This window comes from Lepus europaeus, chromosome 22 (assembly GCF_033115175.1).
Source record: "Lepus europaeus isolate LE1 chromosome 22, mLepTim1.pri, whole genome shotgun sequence".
NCBI lineage: Eukaryota > Metazoa > Chordata > Mammalia > Lagomorpha > Leporidae > Lepus > Lepus europaeus.
Window position 1 is genome coordinate 6,892,867 of NC_084848.1, and position 13,646 is coordinate 6,906,512.

Below are 13,646 nucleotides of genomic sequence, written 5' to 3' on the forward strand. Positions count from 1 at the left end.
TTAAGCAAGCAATTTTTATAACTTTGGCTAAAACCAAAAGGTTTTTAACTTCTCTGTTATGCAGATACCCTCTCTTGGCAGCCCATGAGCTTTTCTTCTACCCTTGGTTCTCTTTCTCTCAGTTGTTCAGTTGTGCTAGAGAGTAAATACACATTCTGTACCACTCTGGAAAAATTATCACTATTTATGGTGTTTTAAAAGTAGGTCAAATAAACTCGACATACAGAATACATTTCCTTCACCAGAAGCCCAGCCAAGGATACATAAGTTGTTTCTGTAAGTATTCAGAATAAAGTACTAGGAACTCAGAGAATGTTCTTATAAAAAACTAAACAAAGATATTCAATGTGAGCGTCTAATACTTAAAAACCTAAATGGGGTTCACTGCAGGATTCCTTAGAGAGCAGCAGGATTCTCAAGCAAGTGTACATTTCAGGGACCTTTTCAGGGTGATATCTGCTATTTCTGTGAAGAGTACAGGCAGTTTATTACTAGTGAGTTTCAGCTCTGAAATACTACAACAAAAAGTTCTTACGATGAGTACTAAACTCAGTTCAGTTTTTCTTGCTGTCAAAATAAGTAAAATATAGTATCTGTTATCAACAGTCTAAAATGATTACACTTAAAGACTCTAAATCCAGTCAAATCAGAGCTGATGCCATGTAAGATAACTGCCATATATATCTTATCAGCTGGCTGTAGATGGCAAATTATTTCATATACAAAAAAGTTACCTTACCTTACTTTCACTGATTTCTCGTATCCACTCTTTAACCAGGTTATTTAATTTTCCCAAAATTAAAATCCTGTTGATAAAGCAATTACCAATCAAGTATCAAGTTGTTTATTACTCTACATTGTTAAACTGATTAAATGAAAAATGTGTTTAACAGTGGTTCATAAATTTAAGTTTTTAAGTGATCAGAAGCACGGTACTTAAGTAGTCAGCTTGTAAGGCCTGTTACTCTGGGTACAGCATTCACTGTTCTCCTGACAATTCTGTACTGTAATAATCAAAAGCATCAAAACTCAAACTTAAGAGGCTTTAGAACTCTATGTAGAAAAAAATTAAAGGTTTATCCCCTGGCTGGAACATACATACAGATTTTGGAGAATAACGCTGAACTTTTATTTGAGTAGAAAAGGCCTCAAAATAAGTTTATTTCAACATTATTAAAATTATAAATTAAAAAGTATATACACAAACATACATCTATCTATTTACCTGCGCTGCAGCTCCTCCTCCTCTTCAAAAACCCCAAAGGGCTTCAGTGTCTCAACCAGTTTCTGTGTGAGTATGCAGTCGGTCTCCTTGGGGGCTGCTAAGCTGATGGGAGAAGTAATGCCATAGTGCTTCTGCGGCGGCTGTGTTTGTTGTGATCCCTGCGTTGTAACTGGACTAAAAATGGAATTGGATATAATTACTGCCCCCCCAAATCTAATTTGAAACAAACCAGCATGGCCAGAAAAACTACTTCAGTAAAATGCAATTCTAAGCAGTTGGTTCCCTGCCATACACCCCAAATTTTTATTTTCAAAAAATATTTTCTTAAAAGTAACAAAAAGCAGGACACAGCATTGCAGTACAACCAGTCAAGCCATTGTTTCCAACACCAGCGACCCATGTTGGAGTGATGACTTGAGTCCCAGCAATTCCACTTTTTTTTTTTTTTTAAAAGATTTATTTTATTTATTTGAAAGAGTTACAGAGAAGGCAGCAACTCAGAAAGAGAGGTCTTCCATCTGCTGGTTCACTCTCCAAATGGCTGCAACAGCCAGAGCTGAACTGATCCAAAGCCAAGAGCCAGCAGCTTCCTCCGGGTCTCCCACATGGGTGCAAGGACCTAAGCACCTGGTCCTCTGTTGCTTTCCCAGCGCATTAGCAGGGAGCTGGATCAGCAGTGAACAGCCGGGACGTGAACTGGCACCCATATGCAGGCCACAGCACCAGTGCCAGCAACTCCACTCTAAACCAACCTCCCTACCAATGCATTCTGGAAGGCCCAAGTGTTGGGCCCTATCAGCACGGAGTTCAGAGCTTTGACCTGGCCCAGCCCTAGCTTATGGACTTGAGCATTTGGGGAGTGAACCAGCTTAGGAGACCTGTTTATCTCTCTTTCCAATAAAATAATTATTTTAAGGTTCTATTTATTTTATTTGAGAGGTAGAGTTACAGTGAGAGGGAAAGACAGAGAGAAAAGTCTTCCTTCCATTGGTTCACTCCCCAAATGGCTGCAACGGCTGGAGCTGCGCCAATCTGAAGCCAGGAGCCAAGTGCTTCTTCCAGGTCTCCCACATGGGTTCAGGGGCCAAAGACTTGGGCCATCTTCTACTGCTTTCCCAGGCCACAGCAGAGAGCTGGATTGGAAGTGGAGCAGCCGGACTTGAACTGGCACCCATATGGGATGCCAGCACTGCAGGCGGAGGATTAAGCTACTGTGCCACTGGGGAGGCCCCCAAATAATTTTTTAAAAAGATATTTGTGCTTCCAATAAGAATGGCTGCCAAAAACAAGAATGGCTTCCAGGTGCCTTCAGTGTCCATAATGTACCAAGTAACATCAATCATTATGGTATGTTAAAGAAAGTCAAGTTTTTCCTTTTTAACAATACAAATTAAGTAAGAGTAACAAACAATTCGAAAAATCTTTGTTGCTGGGGTCTGCACTGTGGTGCAGCAGGTTAGGCAGTAGCCTGCAACAGAGGCTTCCAGAGTCTGGGCTGCTACATTTCCAATCCAGCACTCTGTTGAAGGTGCCTGGGAAAGCAGCAAAGATGGCCCCATTAATTGGGCCCTTGCAACACAAGGGAGATTTGGCTGGAGTTCCAGAATCTTCACAGCCTGGCTTTGGGGACTTAATCAGTGGATGGAAGAGCTGTCTGTTTCTTTCTGTAATTCTGCCTTTCAAATAAATTAATCTTAAAAAAAAAAAAAAAATTAGGGGCCGGAGCTGTGGTGTAGCAGGCAAAGCTGCCACCTACAGTGCTGGTATCCCATATGGGCACCGGTTCTAGTCCCGGCTGCTCCTCTTCCAATCCAGTTCTCTGCTATGGCCTGGGAAAGCAGTAGAAGATGGCCCAAGTCCTTGGGCCCCTGCACCCACGTGGGAGACCTGGAAGAAGTTCCTTGCTTCAGATGGGCACAGCTCTGTCCACTGTGGCCAATCAGGGAGCGAAATAACGGATGGAAGACTCCCCCACCCCCGCCTCTCCTTCTCGCTCCATGTAACTCTTTCAAATAAATAAATAAATATTTTAAAAATTAAGAGTTGAGCCTTTAAAATATTAAAAAAGAAACTTTGTTGCCATTTTAACAAAAATATATACTCCAATATTGGGCAGTATGGAACACAAACTTCAGATGAGGATTCTTTACATACACAGTCTATTGGAACACTATACACCAGAGAGATCTCAAAAGCAAAACTCTGCCTTCCATTCTTGAAAACTAATATTAGATATCTGCCCACTTTCTAGAAATATTTTTGTTATATTTAATTTTCTTCAGACATTATTCTCCTTTAGGAAACTTTTTTTTTTTGACAGGCAGAGTAGACAGTGAGAGAGAGAGACAGAGAGAAAGGTCTTCCTTTGCTGTTGGTTCACCCCCCAATGGCCGCTGCAGCCAGCGCACCACGCTGATCTGAAGGCAGGAGCCAGGTGCTTATCCTGGTCTCCCATGCGGGTGCAGGACCCAAGCACTTGGGCCATCCTCCACTGCACTCCTGGGCCACAGCAGAGAGCTGGTCTGGAAGAGGAGCAACCGGGACAGAATCTGGCAACCCGACTGGGACTAGAATCCGGGGTGCCGGCGCCGCAGACGGAGGATTAGCCTATTCAGCCGCAGCACTGGCCTCCTTTAGGAAACTTCTACAACTCATACAAGACAGTAAGAAAAAAACAGTAGCGTTACAGTATTTTTGATTCAAAACCATTTTTTCTAGCTTTAAAAAAAAATGATTTATTTATTTATTTATTTGAAAGGCAAAGTTTGCAAAAAGAGAGAGAGAGGTCATCCATCAGCTGGTTCACTCCCCAAGTGGTGCAATGGGCAGAGCTATGCCGATCCAAAGCCAGGGGTCAGGAGCCTCTTCTGGGTCTCCCAAGCAGGTACAGGGGCCCATGGTCTTGGACCAGCTTCCACTGCTTTCTCAGGCCACAGCAGAGAGCAGGATCGGAAGTGGAGCAGCCGGGACTCATATCGGATGCTGGCACTGCACCACAGTGCAGACCCTGTCCAATTATTAATATAAGGAACACTTGTGTTGGGGCCAGCACTGTGGCATAATGAGTTACGCCATCGCGCGTGCTGCTGGCATCCCAAATGAGAGCAAGTTCAAGTCCCTGCTGCTCCACTCCCGATCCAGCTCCCAGTTAATGCACATGGTAAAGCAGCAGAATATGGACCAAGTACTTCAGCTCCTCTCATGTGAGAGACCTGTGCAGAGTTCCAGGCTCCTGGCATAGGCCTGGTCCAGACCTGGTTTGCTGTGGTCATTTGGGGAGCGAACCACCAAATGAAGGTATCTTTCTCTCTCTCTAACTCTTTCAAATAAATAAATCTTAAAAAAAAAAAAAACTCATGTTTTTCCTGAGCCATCAATTTACCTTTATCTCATGAATATGATTTGTATGTACATTGAGGATACTGCAGCATTCCCAGAGTGAAACTGGTGGCCATCTAGCAAGCTCTTTACAAAAAGAAAAAAGGATCTCCCAAAAGTGCATAGAAAATTATGGGAAAAAAAAACATAACTAGCCACGGGTTTCAAAATGTTTGCACCAAATAAAGTTTACCTTTTAATTCTATTTTCCACAAACTTTTTAAAATTATTCTCACATTTTCATTAAACTATTTTTAGTGTCCAAGGTTCTAGCTGATTTCTGTATTTTCCTTTCCACCTTTCTCTAATGTAAACATCTTGCTACATATACAGATTGACTGAAGCACTCTTAAAAGTCTCCATCATTTCTGGATCAGGTAATATATTTATAAACACACAGCTGCACATACAGTACATAACCCGCCATCATAAGACAGTCAAACCCTCTATCCCACACCCTTTTTCTTCTCAAGTGTAAAGTGTATTTTCAGAACTCTTCTCTCCATAGAATATGGAGTGATTCCTTTATACTTTCATCAAGGCAACACTTGCACAAGACAACACCCACCTTTCCTTGTAATCTTTAACAACATTCTATGTAACAGTTCCAATCCCACTACTCAAGTTCTGGCTCTTGGACATCCTAGTTCAACTCCTTCCTTCTACTCCCTCTTTACACAGATCTACCATGCATACAACTAGCAAGCTGTCTCCCTAAAACTCTAAATTCTGGTAACGGCCATCAAGATTTTGTCTACAAGGTCTGGTCTCAATGCAGAAGGAATGTAATAAACAGAGGAGGAGGCCTGATTTTACTTCTGCTACTAGTCAGACTACTCTGGTTTCACTTGTCACGAGTCACGTGACTCTTGGTAAGTTGTATCTCTATGGATTTACCTTAGAATTTACTGCATTTCTACTCTAGATCACAGACTAAGAATTTTAAGCTATAATACAATTGTAACAGTAAAGAGCAGATTGCAAACATGGAAAGTTTCTGGTCCAGGACTTGAATCTAACTAGGATATTTAGTTCCTTAGAAAGAATAGTGACAGGAGCCAGCAGGTTAAACCAGAATCTACAATGCCAGCATTCCATGTGGCTGCTGGTTTGAGTCCCAGCTTCTCCACTTCCAATCCAGCTCTCTGCTAATGTGCCTGGGAAAGCAGTGGAAGATGGCTGCACCCATGTGGGAGACTGGATGGCATTTCAGGCTCCTGGCTGGCTCAGCCCCAGCCTCTGTGGCCATATGAGGAATGAACCAGTGGAGGGAAGATCTCTTCCTCACTCTCTGTAATTCTGCCTCTCAAATAAGTAAATCTTTTAAAAAAATTTGTGACATTTTTGTAAAATCAGTATATGACTGCTGGCAGTTTATTTTGGATAGATAATTTGAAAGTTTAGGCATCCAAGTTTACCAACATGTACACTTTGCACTCACAAGATGGGGTAGGGGTGGGCATGCTGCAAAACAATTTCATTAAAAGTGTTTGATTTCTTTAAAAAAAATCTTGGTATAAATATGAAATTAACTCAAATAGTACAAACTCCTACGATCTGTTAGCTAGTTTAGCAGCCATACACCCAAATAATCAAATTATGAATGTTTGCAAATAATAAGTCAACGAGGAAAAGACAGAATATTCAAATAACGTCAGCTATTACAGTAAAATCTAAATCATGCCATGATTTCCAAATATTTGAGAATTACAGAGGTAGTAAAAGCAAATGAGTACTGGGGGCCAGCGTGAGCCCTGGCTACTTCACTTCTGATTCAGCTCCTTACTAATGAGCCTGAGAAACCCTGCACCCACATGGGAGACTTGGATGAAGCTCCTGGCTCCTGACTACAGATCTGTCCAATGGATAGAAGATCTCTGTTTCTCCCTCTCTGTCTGTAACTCTCTCATATAAATAAAATCTTTTTAAAAAGATCATGTGTTATGACAAAATGGATTTTATTACAAAATGCAAAGCTGGTTTAACTCTTGAAAATCAATGTTCACTGGCATACTAACAAAGTAAAAAAAAAAAAAAACCCTCTAACTCTGCCTTTCAAATAAACAACCAAATTTTTTAAAAATGAGCACTATTTTCAGAACCATATTTAAGCAAGACACAAAACACAAAAGCCATGCACAAAAACATTTGCTTATATAAAAAGCTCTAACTTTTAATAGCAAAAATACATAAGGAAAAATAAAGCAAATAAAAGAAAAAAATGCATTACCTAATGCCAAAATAGTTCTCAATACATTCAGAATTCTGAAATCATTAAAAAATAGTTTCACTGCAACTCAGGGAAACAAATTCAGACAATCAGATTGGAAAACGCAAAAATGACAAACATCTGAAGTGATGCTATAACTAGTACTGAAACAGTATTTTTATACTTCTAAAGCGAAGTGATGCTATAACTAGTACTGAAACAGTATTTTTATACTTTGCGTTCCTGTGTGGGCACAAACTGATGAGGTCTTTACTAATTATATACTGAAGTGATCTTCTGTATATAAAGAGAATTGGAAATGAAAAAAAAAAAAAAACCTGGTGTTAAAATGGAAATGGCATAGAAAATTAATTAATTTGAAAAAAAAATTATGTAGGATCTCTGTCTTTAATGTGCTGTACATTGCTATTTAATGCTATAATTAGTAATCCAATGGTAGTTTTTTCACTTTATGTTGCTATATGGGCAAAATGTTGAAATCTTTACCTAATATATACTAAACTGATCTTCTGTATACAAAGAGAATTGAAAATGAATCTTTACATGAATGGAAGGAGAAAGGGAGCGGGAAAGGGGAGGGTTGCGGGCGGGAGGGAAGTTATGGGAGGGGGGAAGCCATTGTAACCCATAAGCTATACTTTGGAAATTTATATTCATTAAATAAAAGTTTAATAAAAAAAAATTTATTATAAACTTCCAATGCTGGCTAAGGTGTAAGAAAATCAGTACTCTTTCTCTTACAATGGAAGTGAACTAGGTGCATCATTTAAAAAAAAAAGTAATCCAGCAATATCCAAAGTTTAAAATGCACACATCAATTTTAAAAGTTTATTTGTGGCCAGCACTGCGGCTCAATAGGCTAATCCTCTGCCTTGCGGCGCCGGCACACCAAGTTCTAGTCCTGGTCGGGGCACCGGATTCTGTCCCGGTTGCCCCTCTTCCAGGACAGCTCTCTGCTGTGGCCAGGGCCCTGCACCCCATGGGAGACCAGGAGAAGCACCTGGCTCCTGGCTTCGGATCAGCGCGGTGCACCGGCTGCAGCGGCCATTGGAGGGTGAACCAACAGCAAAGGAAGACTTTTCTGTCTCTCTCTCACTGTCCACTCTGCCTGTCAAAAAAACAAAAAACAAAAAAACACAAAAGTTTATTTGTAGCATCTTCGCCTCCAGCAATCAACCTTACAAAAATGCTTGGACACCAGAGAAAGATGGCCCAAGTCCTTGGGTCCCTGACACTCACATGGGAGACCGGAGGAAACACTTGGCTCCTGGCTTCGGACCCTCCCAGCTCCGGCCATTGCAGCTACTTGGGAAGTGAACCACCATATAAAGATACCGCCCCCTCCATAACTCTGCCTTTCAGATAATAAAATAAATATTATTTTTAAAAAGAAAATTAAAAAATACAAGAAAAGAAGATTCCTTGAAGCTGGAAAGCATACTTTTTAATCGACAACACTTTTTTAAAATATAAAAACTACGTAAAAATACACATTTTTGGTCACTCCTGGGATATAGGTACACAGAATTAGAAAACATGCCAGGGGCCAGGCACTGTGGCTTAGGCGGTAAAGCCACCACCTGCAGTGCTGGTATCCCATGTGAGCGCCAGTTCAAGTCCTGGCTGCTCCATTTCCGATCCAGCTCTCTGCTATGGCCTGGGAAAGGAGTGAAGGATGGCCCAAGTCCTTGCACCTCTGCATTTGTGTGGAAGACCTGGAAGAAGCTCCTGGCTCCAGGCTTTGGAGCAATCCAGCTCCAGCTATTGTGGCCATTTGGGGAGTAAACAGTGGATTGAAGACCCCCCCTCCGACTCTCTGTAACTCTGCCTTTCAAATAATAAATAAATCTTAAAAAAAGAAAACAGGCCAATACATGGGTCAACAATAAGCTTTAAATGAGCATAAGATTTAATGAGCAGTGTCTACCCCAGAGCTATCTACAAAAGAAAAGGGGGAAGGCAGCATGCTTGGGACCCACTCCATTCTCTCATGACCTGACAGTATCTGGAATGTGACCCGCATAATGGAAATAACACAAAAAGATACTCAAGGTTGCTCACTGTAATGTTAGATGCAACACAGTGAAACAAACTGGCAATCACCTAAAAATCCATGAATAGAAGACGCACGCAGTAAGCGTGTGCTGGTTAATTATAGCACATGCTTCCTATGCCATATGAAAAGAATTAAGTACATAGTAGACATAATAGAAAAGATGTCCAAAATATACCAAATTAAAAAAAGCTGCGGAATATAATCATGGTACTAGCATTTACTGAAGTCAACATATTCTAAGTAGTGAGAAAGTACTTTATATATATTATTCCCAACTGGTCCTAACAATTCTGCTATTTCATCTTACAGAAGAGAGGAGAGAACAGACTTGCCTAAGTTTACTGGGTCAAGACATGAACATAGGTATTTGACTCCACAGCCTATAATCACCACCTCTATCTTGCACCTCTGTACATATTTCATGCATACAAAGGTACAGGTACCTCTGTACATATTTCATAATATGTAGCATTATATTAAACTATTTGCATGCTATATTTATGTGATTAAAAACACCACCAAGTAGAAATGAGATGGAAGAATTTCATTTCATCTATTATAAATGTTTTCAATTTGTTAGATTACTTTTAAAATAAGTATTAATGATCAAACAAAAGTTGAAGATCAACTAGTTCTGCTATTCACCAATAAATTCAGACAATGACAGTAAAAAGGCTAAATTCACCAGCACTACAAAAAGTCCTGGGCAGCAGAAGCAACAAACAATTCCACAATTAAAAGTAGTAATTAGGCCGGCGCCGCGGCTCACTAGGCTAATCCTCCACCTTGCGGCGCTGGCACACCGGGTTCTAGTCCCGGTCGGGGCGCCGGATTCTGTCCCGGTTGCCCCTCTTCCAGGCCAGCTCTCTGCTGTGGCCAGGGAGTGCAGTGGAGGATGGCCCAAGTCCTTGGGCCCTGCACCCCATGGGAGACCAGGAGAAGCACCTGGCTCCTGCCATCGGATCAGCGCGGTGCGCCGGCCGCAGCGCGCCAGCCGCGGCGGCCATTGGAGGGTGAACCAACGGCAAAAAGGAAGACCTTTCTCTCTGTCTCTCTCTCTGTCCACTCTGCCTGTCAAAAAAAAAAAAAAAAAAAAAGTAGTAATTAGCCTTTTATTATTAGCTTATAAAGTTTAAAAGTGTTTTTATTAGTATAAAGAAGTAAAATAAACCAAAAGTTGTAAATGAATTTTTGAGTGCAATAGTCTACAGTTCGAAATAGTAAATTCAGGGGCCAGCACTGTGGCATAGCAGGTAAACCACCGCCTGCAGTACCAGCATACCATACGGGCACCAGTTCGAGTCCTGGTTGTTCCACTTCCTGTCCGGCTCTCTACTTTTCTGGGAAAGCAGATCACCCAAATCCTTGGGCCTCTGCACCCACGTGGGAGACCTGGAGGAAGCTCCTGGCTCCTGGCTTTGGATTGGCACAGCTCCGGCCACTGCAGCTAACTGGGGAGTGAATCAGTGGATGGAAAACCTCTCTCTGGGCAACTCTGACTTTCAAATAATTAAAATAAAAATCTTAAAAAAAAACCAGTAAATTCAAAGCAAAGCATGTTTTAATAAACAGCTCTAGAAAATTACTATTGTAGTCAAAGTTTTCAAACATCATCCTAATTTTTCTTTTTTTTTAAGATTTATTTATTTATTTGAAAGTCAGAGTTACACAGAAAAGAGGCAGAGAGAGAGAGAGAGAGAGAGGTCTTCCATCCGTTGATTCACTCCCCAATTGGCCGCAATGGCCGGAGCTGCACCAATCCGAAGCCAGGAGCCAGGAACTTTTTCCAGGTCTCCCGCATGGGTGCAGGGGCCCAAGGACTTGGGCCATCTTCTACTGCTTTCCCAGGCCATAGCAGAGAGCTGGATTGGAAGAGGAGCAGCCGGGACTAAAATCGGCGCCCACATGGGATGCCGGCGCTTCAGGCCAGGGTGGTAACCCACTGCGCCACAGCACCAGCCCAAAGCCAGTGTCATCCAATTTATATTTATCTGAAAGTATAGTATTCATGGTGTGCTCATATTCCCGCTGGCTCTACAACACTCCTGATTCCAGCTTCCTGCGAATGCCTACCCTTGAAGGCAGCAGGTGATGTTTCAAGTAGTTCAGTCTCTGCCACCCACATGGGAGAGTCAGACCAAGTTCTTGGTTCCTGGCTTCCACTTAGCCCAACTCTTGCCAGTGCAGGCATCTGGGGAATAAATCAGTGGATGCAACAGGTGTGTGGGTGGGTGTTTGTCTGCTTGCCTTTCAATAAATTTTTTTTAGTGTTAAAAAAAAGTATTTAAGTGGAGGATGGCCCAAGTGCTTGGACCCCTGCACCAGCATGGGAGACCAGGAGGAAGCACCTGGCTCCTGGCTTCGGATTGGCGCAGCGCCAGCCATAGTGGCCATTTGGGGAGTGAACCAATGGAAGGAAAACCTTTCTCTGGCTCTCTTTCTCACGGTCTATAACTCTACCCGTCCAAAAAAAAGTGTTTAACAAAACAGAAAAAACAAAGTATTTATTACTCTGAACTTTACCAAGCCACCAAATATATCTGAAAGACAAAACTAAAATCAGGAATGCCAAGATGTTAAGATAGTCTCAGTTCTTAATGACAATCTCGAATTTAGTATGAGGGTCAGATCCTTAACAACATGTACATCCAAGGTAAAAGCTTGAAGAATGTATAACTGAAATAAACCAGAATCCTGACTTTGCTAGAAGGACAAACAACGTTAATGAGGTGCACACTCGTAAACGACTGTCAAGGAGACGGAAAGGAGGTCTATGCAGATGGCTAACACAGCAGAGACATCATATACCAGCACTGTTTCCCAAAGTTAACAACTGTCCTTTGCATACCAACTCATACAAAGCTCAGACCACCGGTAAATCCCTGCCTACAAGTATTGGGTATTTTGAACAAACTGTGTCTCATGCTATTAACAGTCAACTCCCCAAAAACTGCTACCCAACAGAAAATGTTTTATAATTCCTATAAGGCCAAAATTGAAGGCTTAACTTGCTAGATGAACTTTAGAAGCCATCAGACAAACTACAGTAACTTACTCAATGTAATAATTCACTGAAGTATACATAATTTCCTGTTTAAGGGTCTTAACTTTAGCACAGAAAAAGATATGACAGAAAAAAAACAATGGATCTCTCTACAGAATCTCAATGCATATTAAATATTAATTCCTAGCAGAACTAATATAATCTCTTTCACAGGTGCTTAGTATATAATGACAGTACCTTAGAGGAAAGCACATACCCAAGATAATGTGTCTGTGCGTTAAGAAATTATTCTAAGGACAGCTAATTGGTCCACCAAAACGCATTCAGCGTATATCCCACATTTTTTTTTTTAAAGGCAGAGTTAAAAAGAGAGAGGAAGAGAGAGACCACTGTTTGTCTTCCACCCGCTGGTTCACTTCCCCAAATGGCAGCAATGGGCTGGCCAAGCAGAAGCCAGAAACCAGGATCTTCCGGGCATCCCACGTGGATGCAGGGGTCCAAGCACTTGGGCCATCTTCCACTGCTTTCCCAGCCACATTATTAGCAAGAGCTAGATTGGAAGTGAAGCAGCCAGGTTTCGAGCAGGACCCGAAAGCAAGACCCGTATGCGATAAAGGCACCGCAGGCAGAGGCTTTACCTGCTTTGCCACAACACTGGCCCTTCCTACATTCTTTAAAATGTATTCCTGGGACTGACTTGTGGGGCAGTGGGTTAAGCTCCAAGCTGCAACCTGCAAGGCCAGCTTCCCATATCTGAGTGCCAGTCCGAATCCCAACTGCTGCGTTTCCAATCCAGCTCCCTGCTAATACTCCTGGGAAGGCAGCAGAGGATGGCCCAATTGGTGTGACCCCCTACCATCCATGTAGGAAGGCCTAAATGAAACTGCAGGCTCCTGGCTTCTGCCTCGACCAGCCCTGACTGTTGGGGCCATTTGGGGAGAGAACCAGAGGATTAAGATGTCTCTCTCCTTGTCTCTCCCTTTGTCTGGCAGATAAATGAACAAATAAATAAATCTTTTTTTAAAAACAAAAATGTATTCAGGTGAATCAACTAGCGAGTATTTGGGAAACAGCAGCACAAGGTCAAACAAAGATGCTGTAATAATTTATGCTCAAGAAGAATAAAGCATGATGAAGGCCAAGGCCAAACTTTGGGACTTCAGGGTTCATCATGCAGGGACAGGGTGTTATTCAGTTTTACAATGGCCAGGCTTCTTTTTTTTCTTCTCTTCCTAGGGGTACTTCAACTGCCCCCTTGCCTCTCTCTACTGACCAGTGGGGAGAAGCTAAAAAGAAAAAGAAGGGTGTGGGGACCAGAGCTGTGGTGCAGGGGATTAAGGCCCTGGCCTGCAGCACTGGAAATCCATGAGCGCCAATTCAAGTCCTGGCTGCTCCAGTTCTGATCCAGTTCTCTGCTAATCTGCCTGGGAAAGCAGAAGATAGCCCAAGTCCTTGGGCCCCTGCACCCATGTGGGAGACCCGGAAGAGGCCCTAGTTCCTGGCTTCGGATTGAACTGGCTCGGCTCCTATTGTTGTGGCCATCTGGGGAGTAAACCAGAGAATGGAAGACCTCTCTCCCTGTAACTCTTTCAAATAAATAAAATAAATCTTAAAAAAAAAAAAAAAGAAAGAAAAAGAAAATCTAGGAAAAAAATCACCTACTCCTGCATCAATTTGAAAACGAAGGAAAAGCAGAGAACTGAAAAAGTATAAATATGTGTCATAAAAATGGTCAAAAATGTATCAAATCGTA

The 13,646-nt window shown here is 42.0% G+C and overlaps 1 protein-coding gene across 6 annotated transcripts in view; it reads right to left on the reverse strand.

Moving 5' to 3' along the window:
- The window catches only part of PAPOLA (poly(A) polymerase alpha), a 63,068-nt gene that overhangs the window by 41,784 nt on the left and 7,638 nt on the right, over positions 1–13,646 (reverse strand). For all 6 annotated transcript variants that reach the window (XM_062181258.1, XM_062181256.1, XM_062181257.1 and 3 more), the window contains exons 2-3: positions 1,226–1,399; positions 740–806 (exon numbers count right to left, since the gene is read on the reverse strand). In XM_062181258.1, coding sequence (XP_062037242.1) covers positions 740–806; positions 1,226–1,399 — 241 coding nt within the window. The remainder of the gene's footprint in view (positions 1–739; positions 807–1,225; positions 1,400–13,646) is intronic.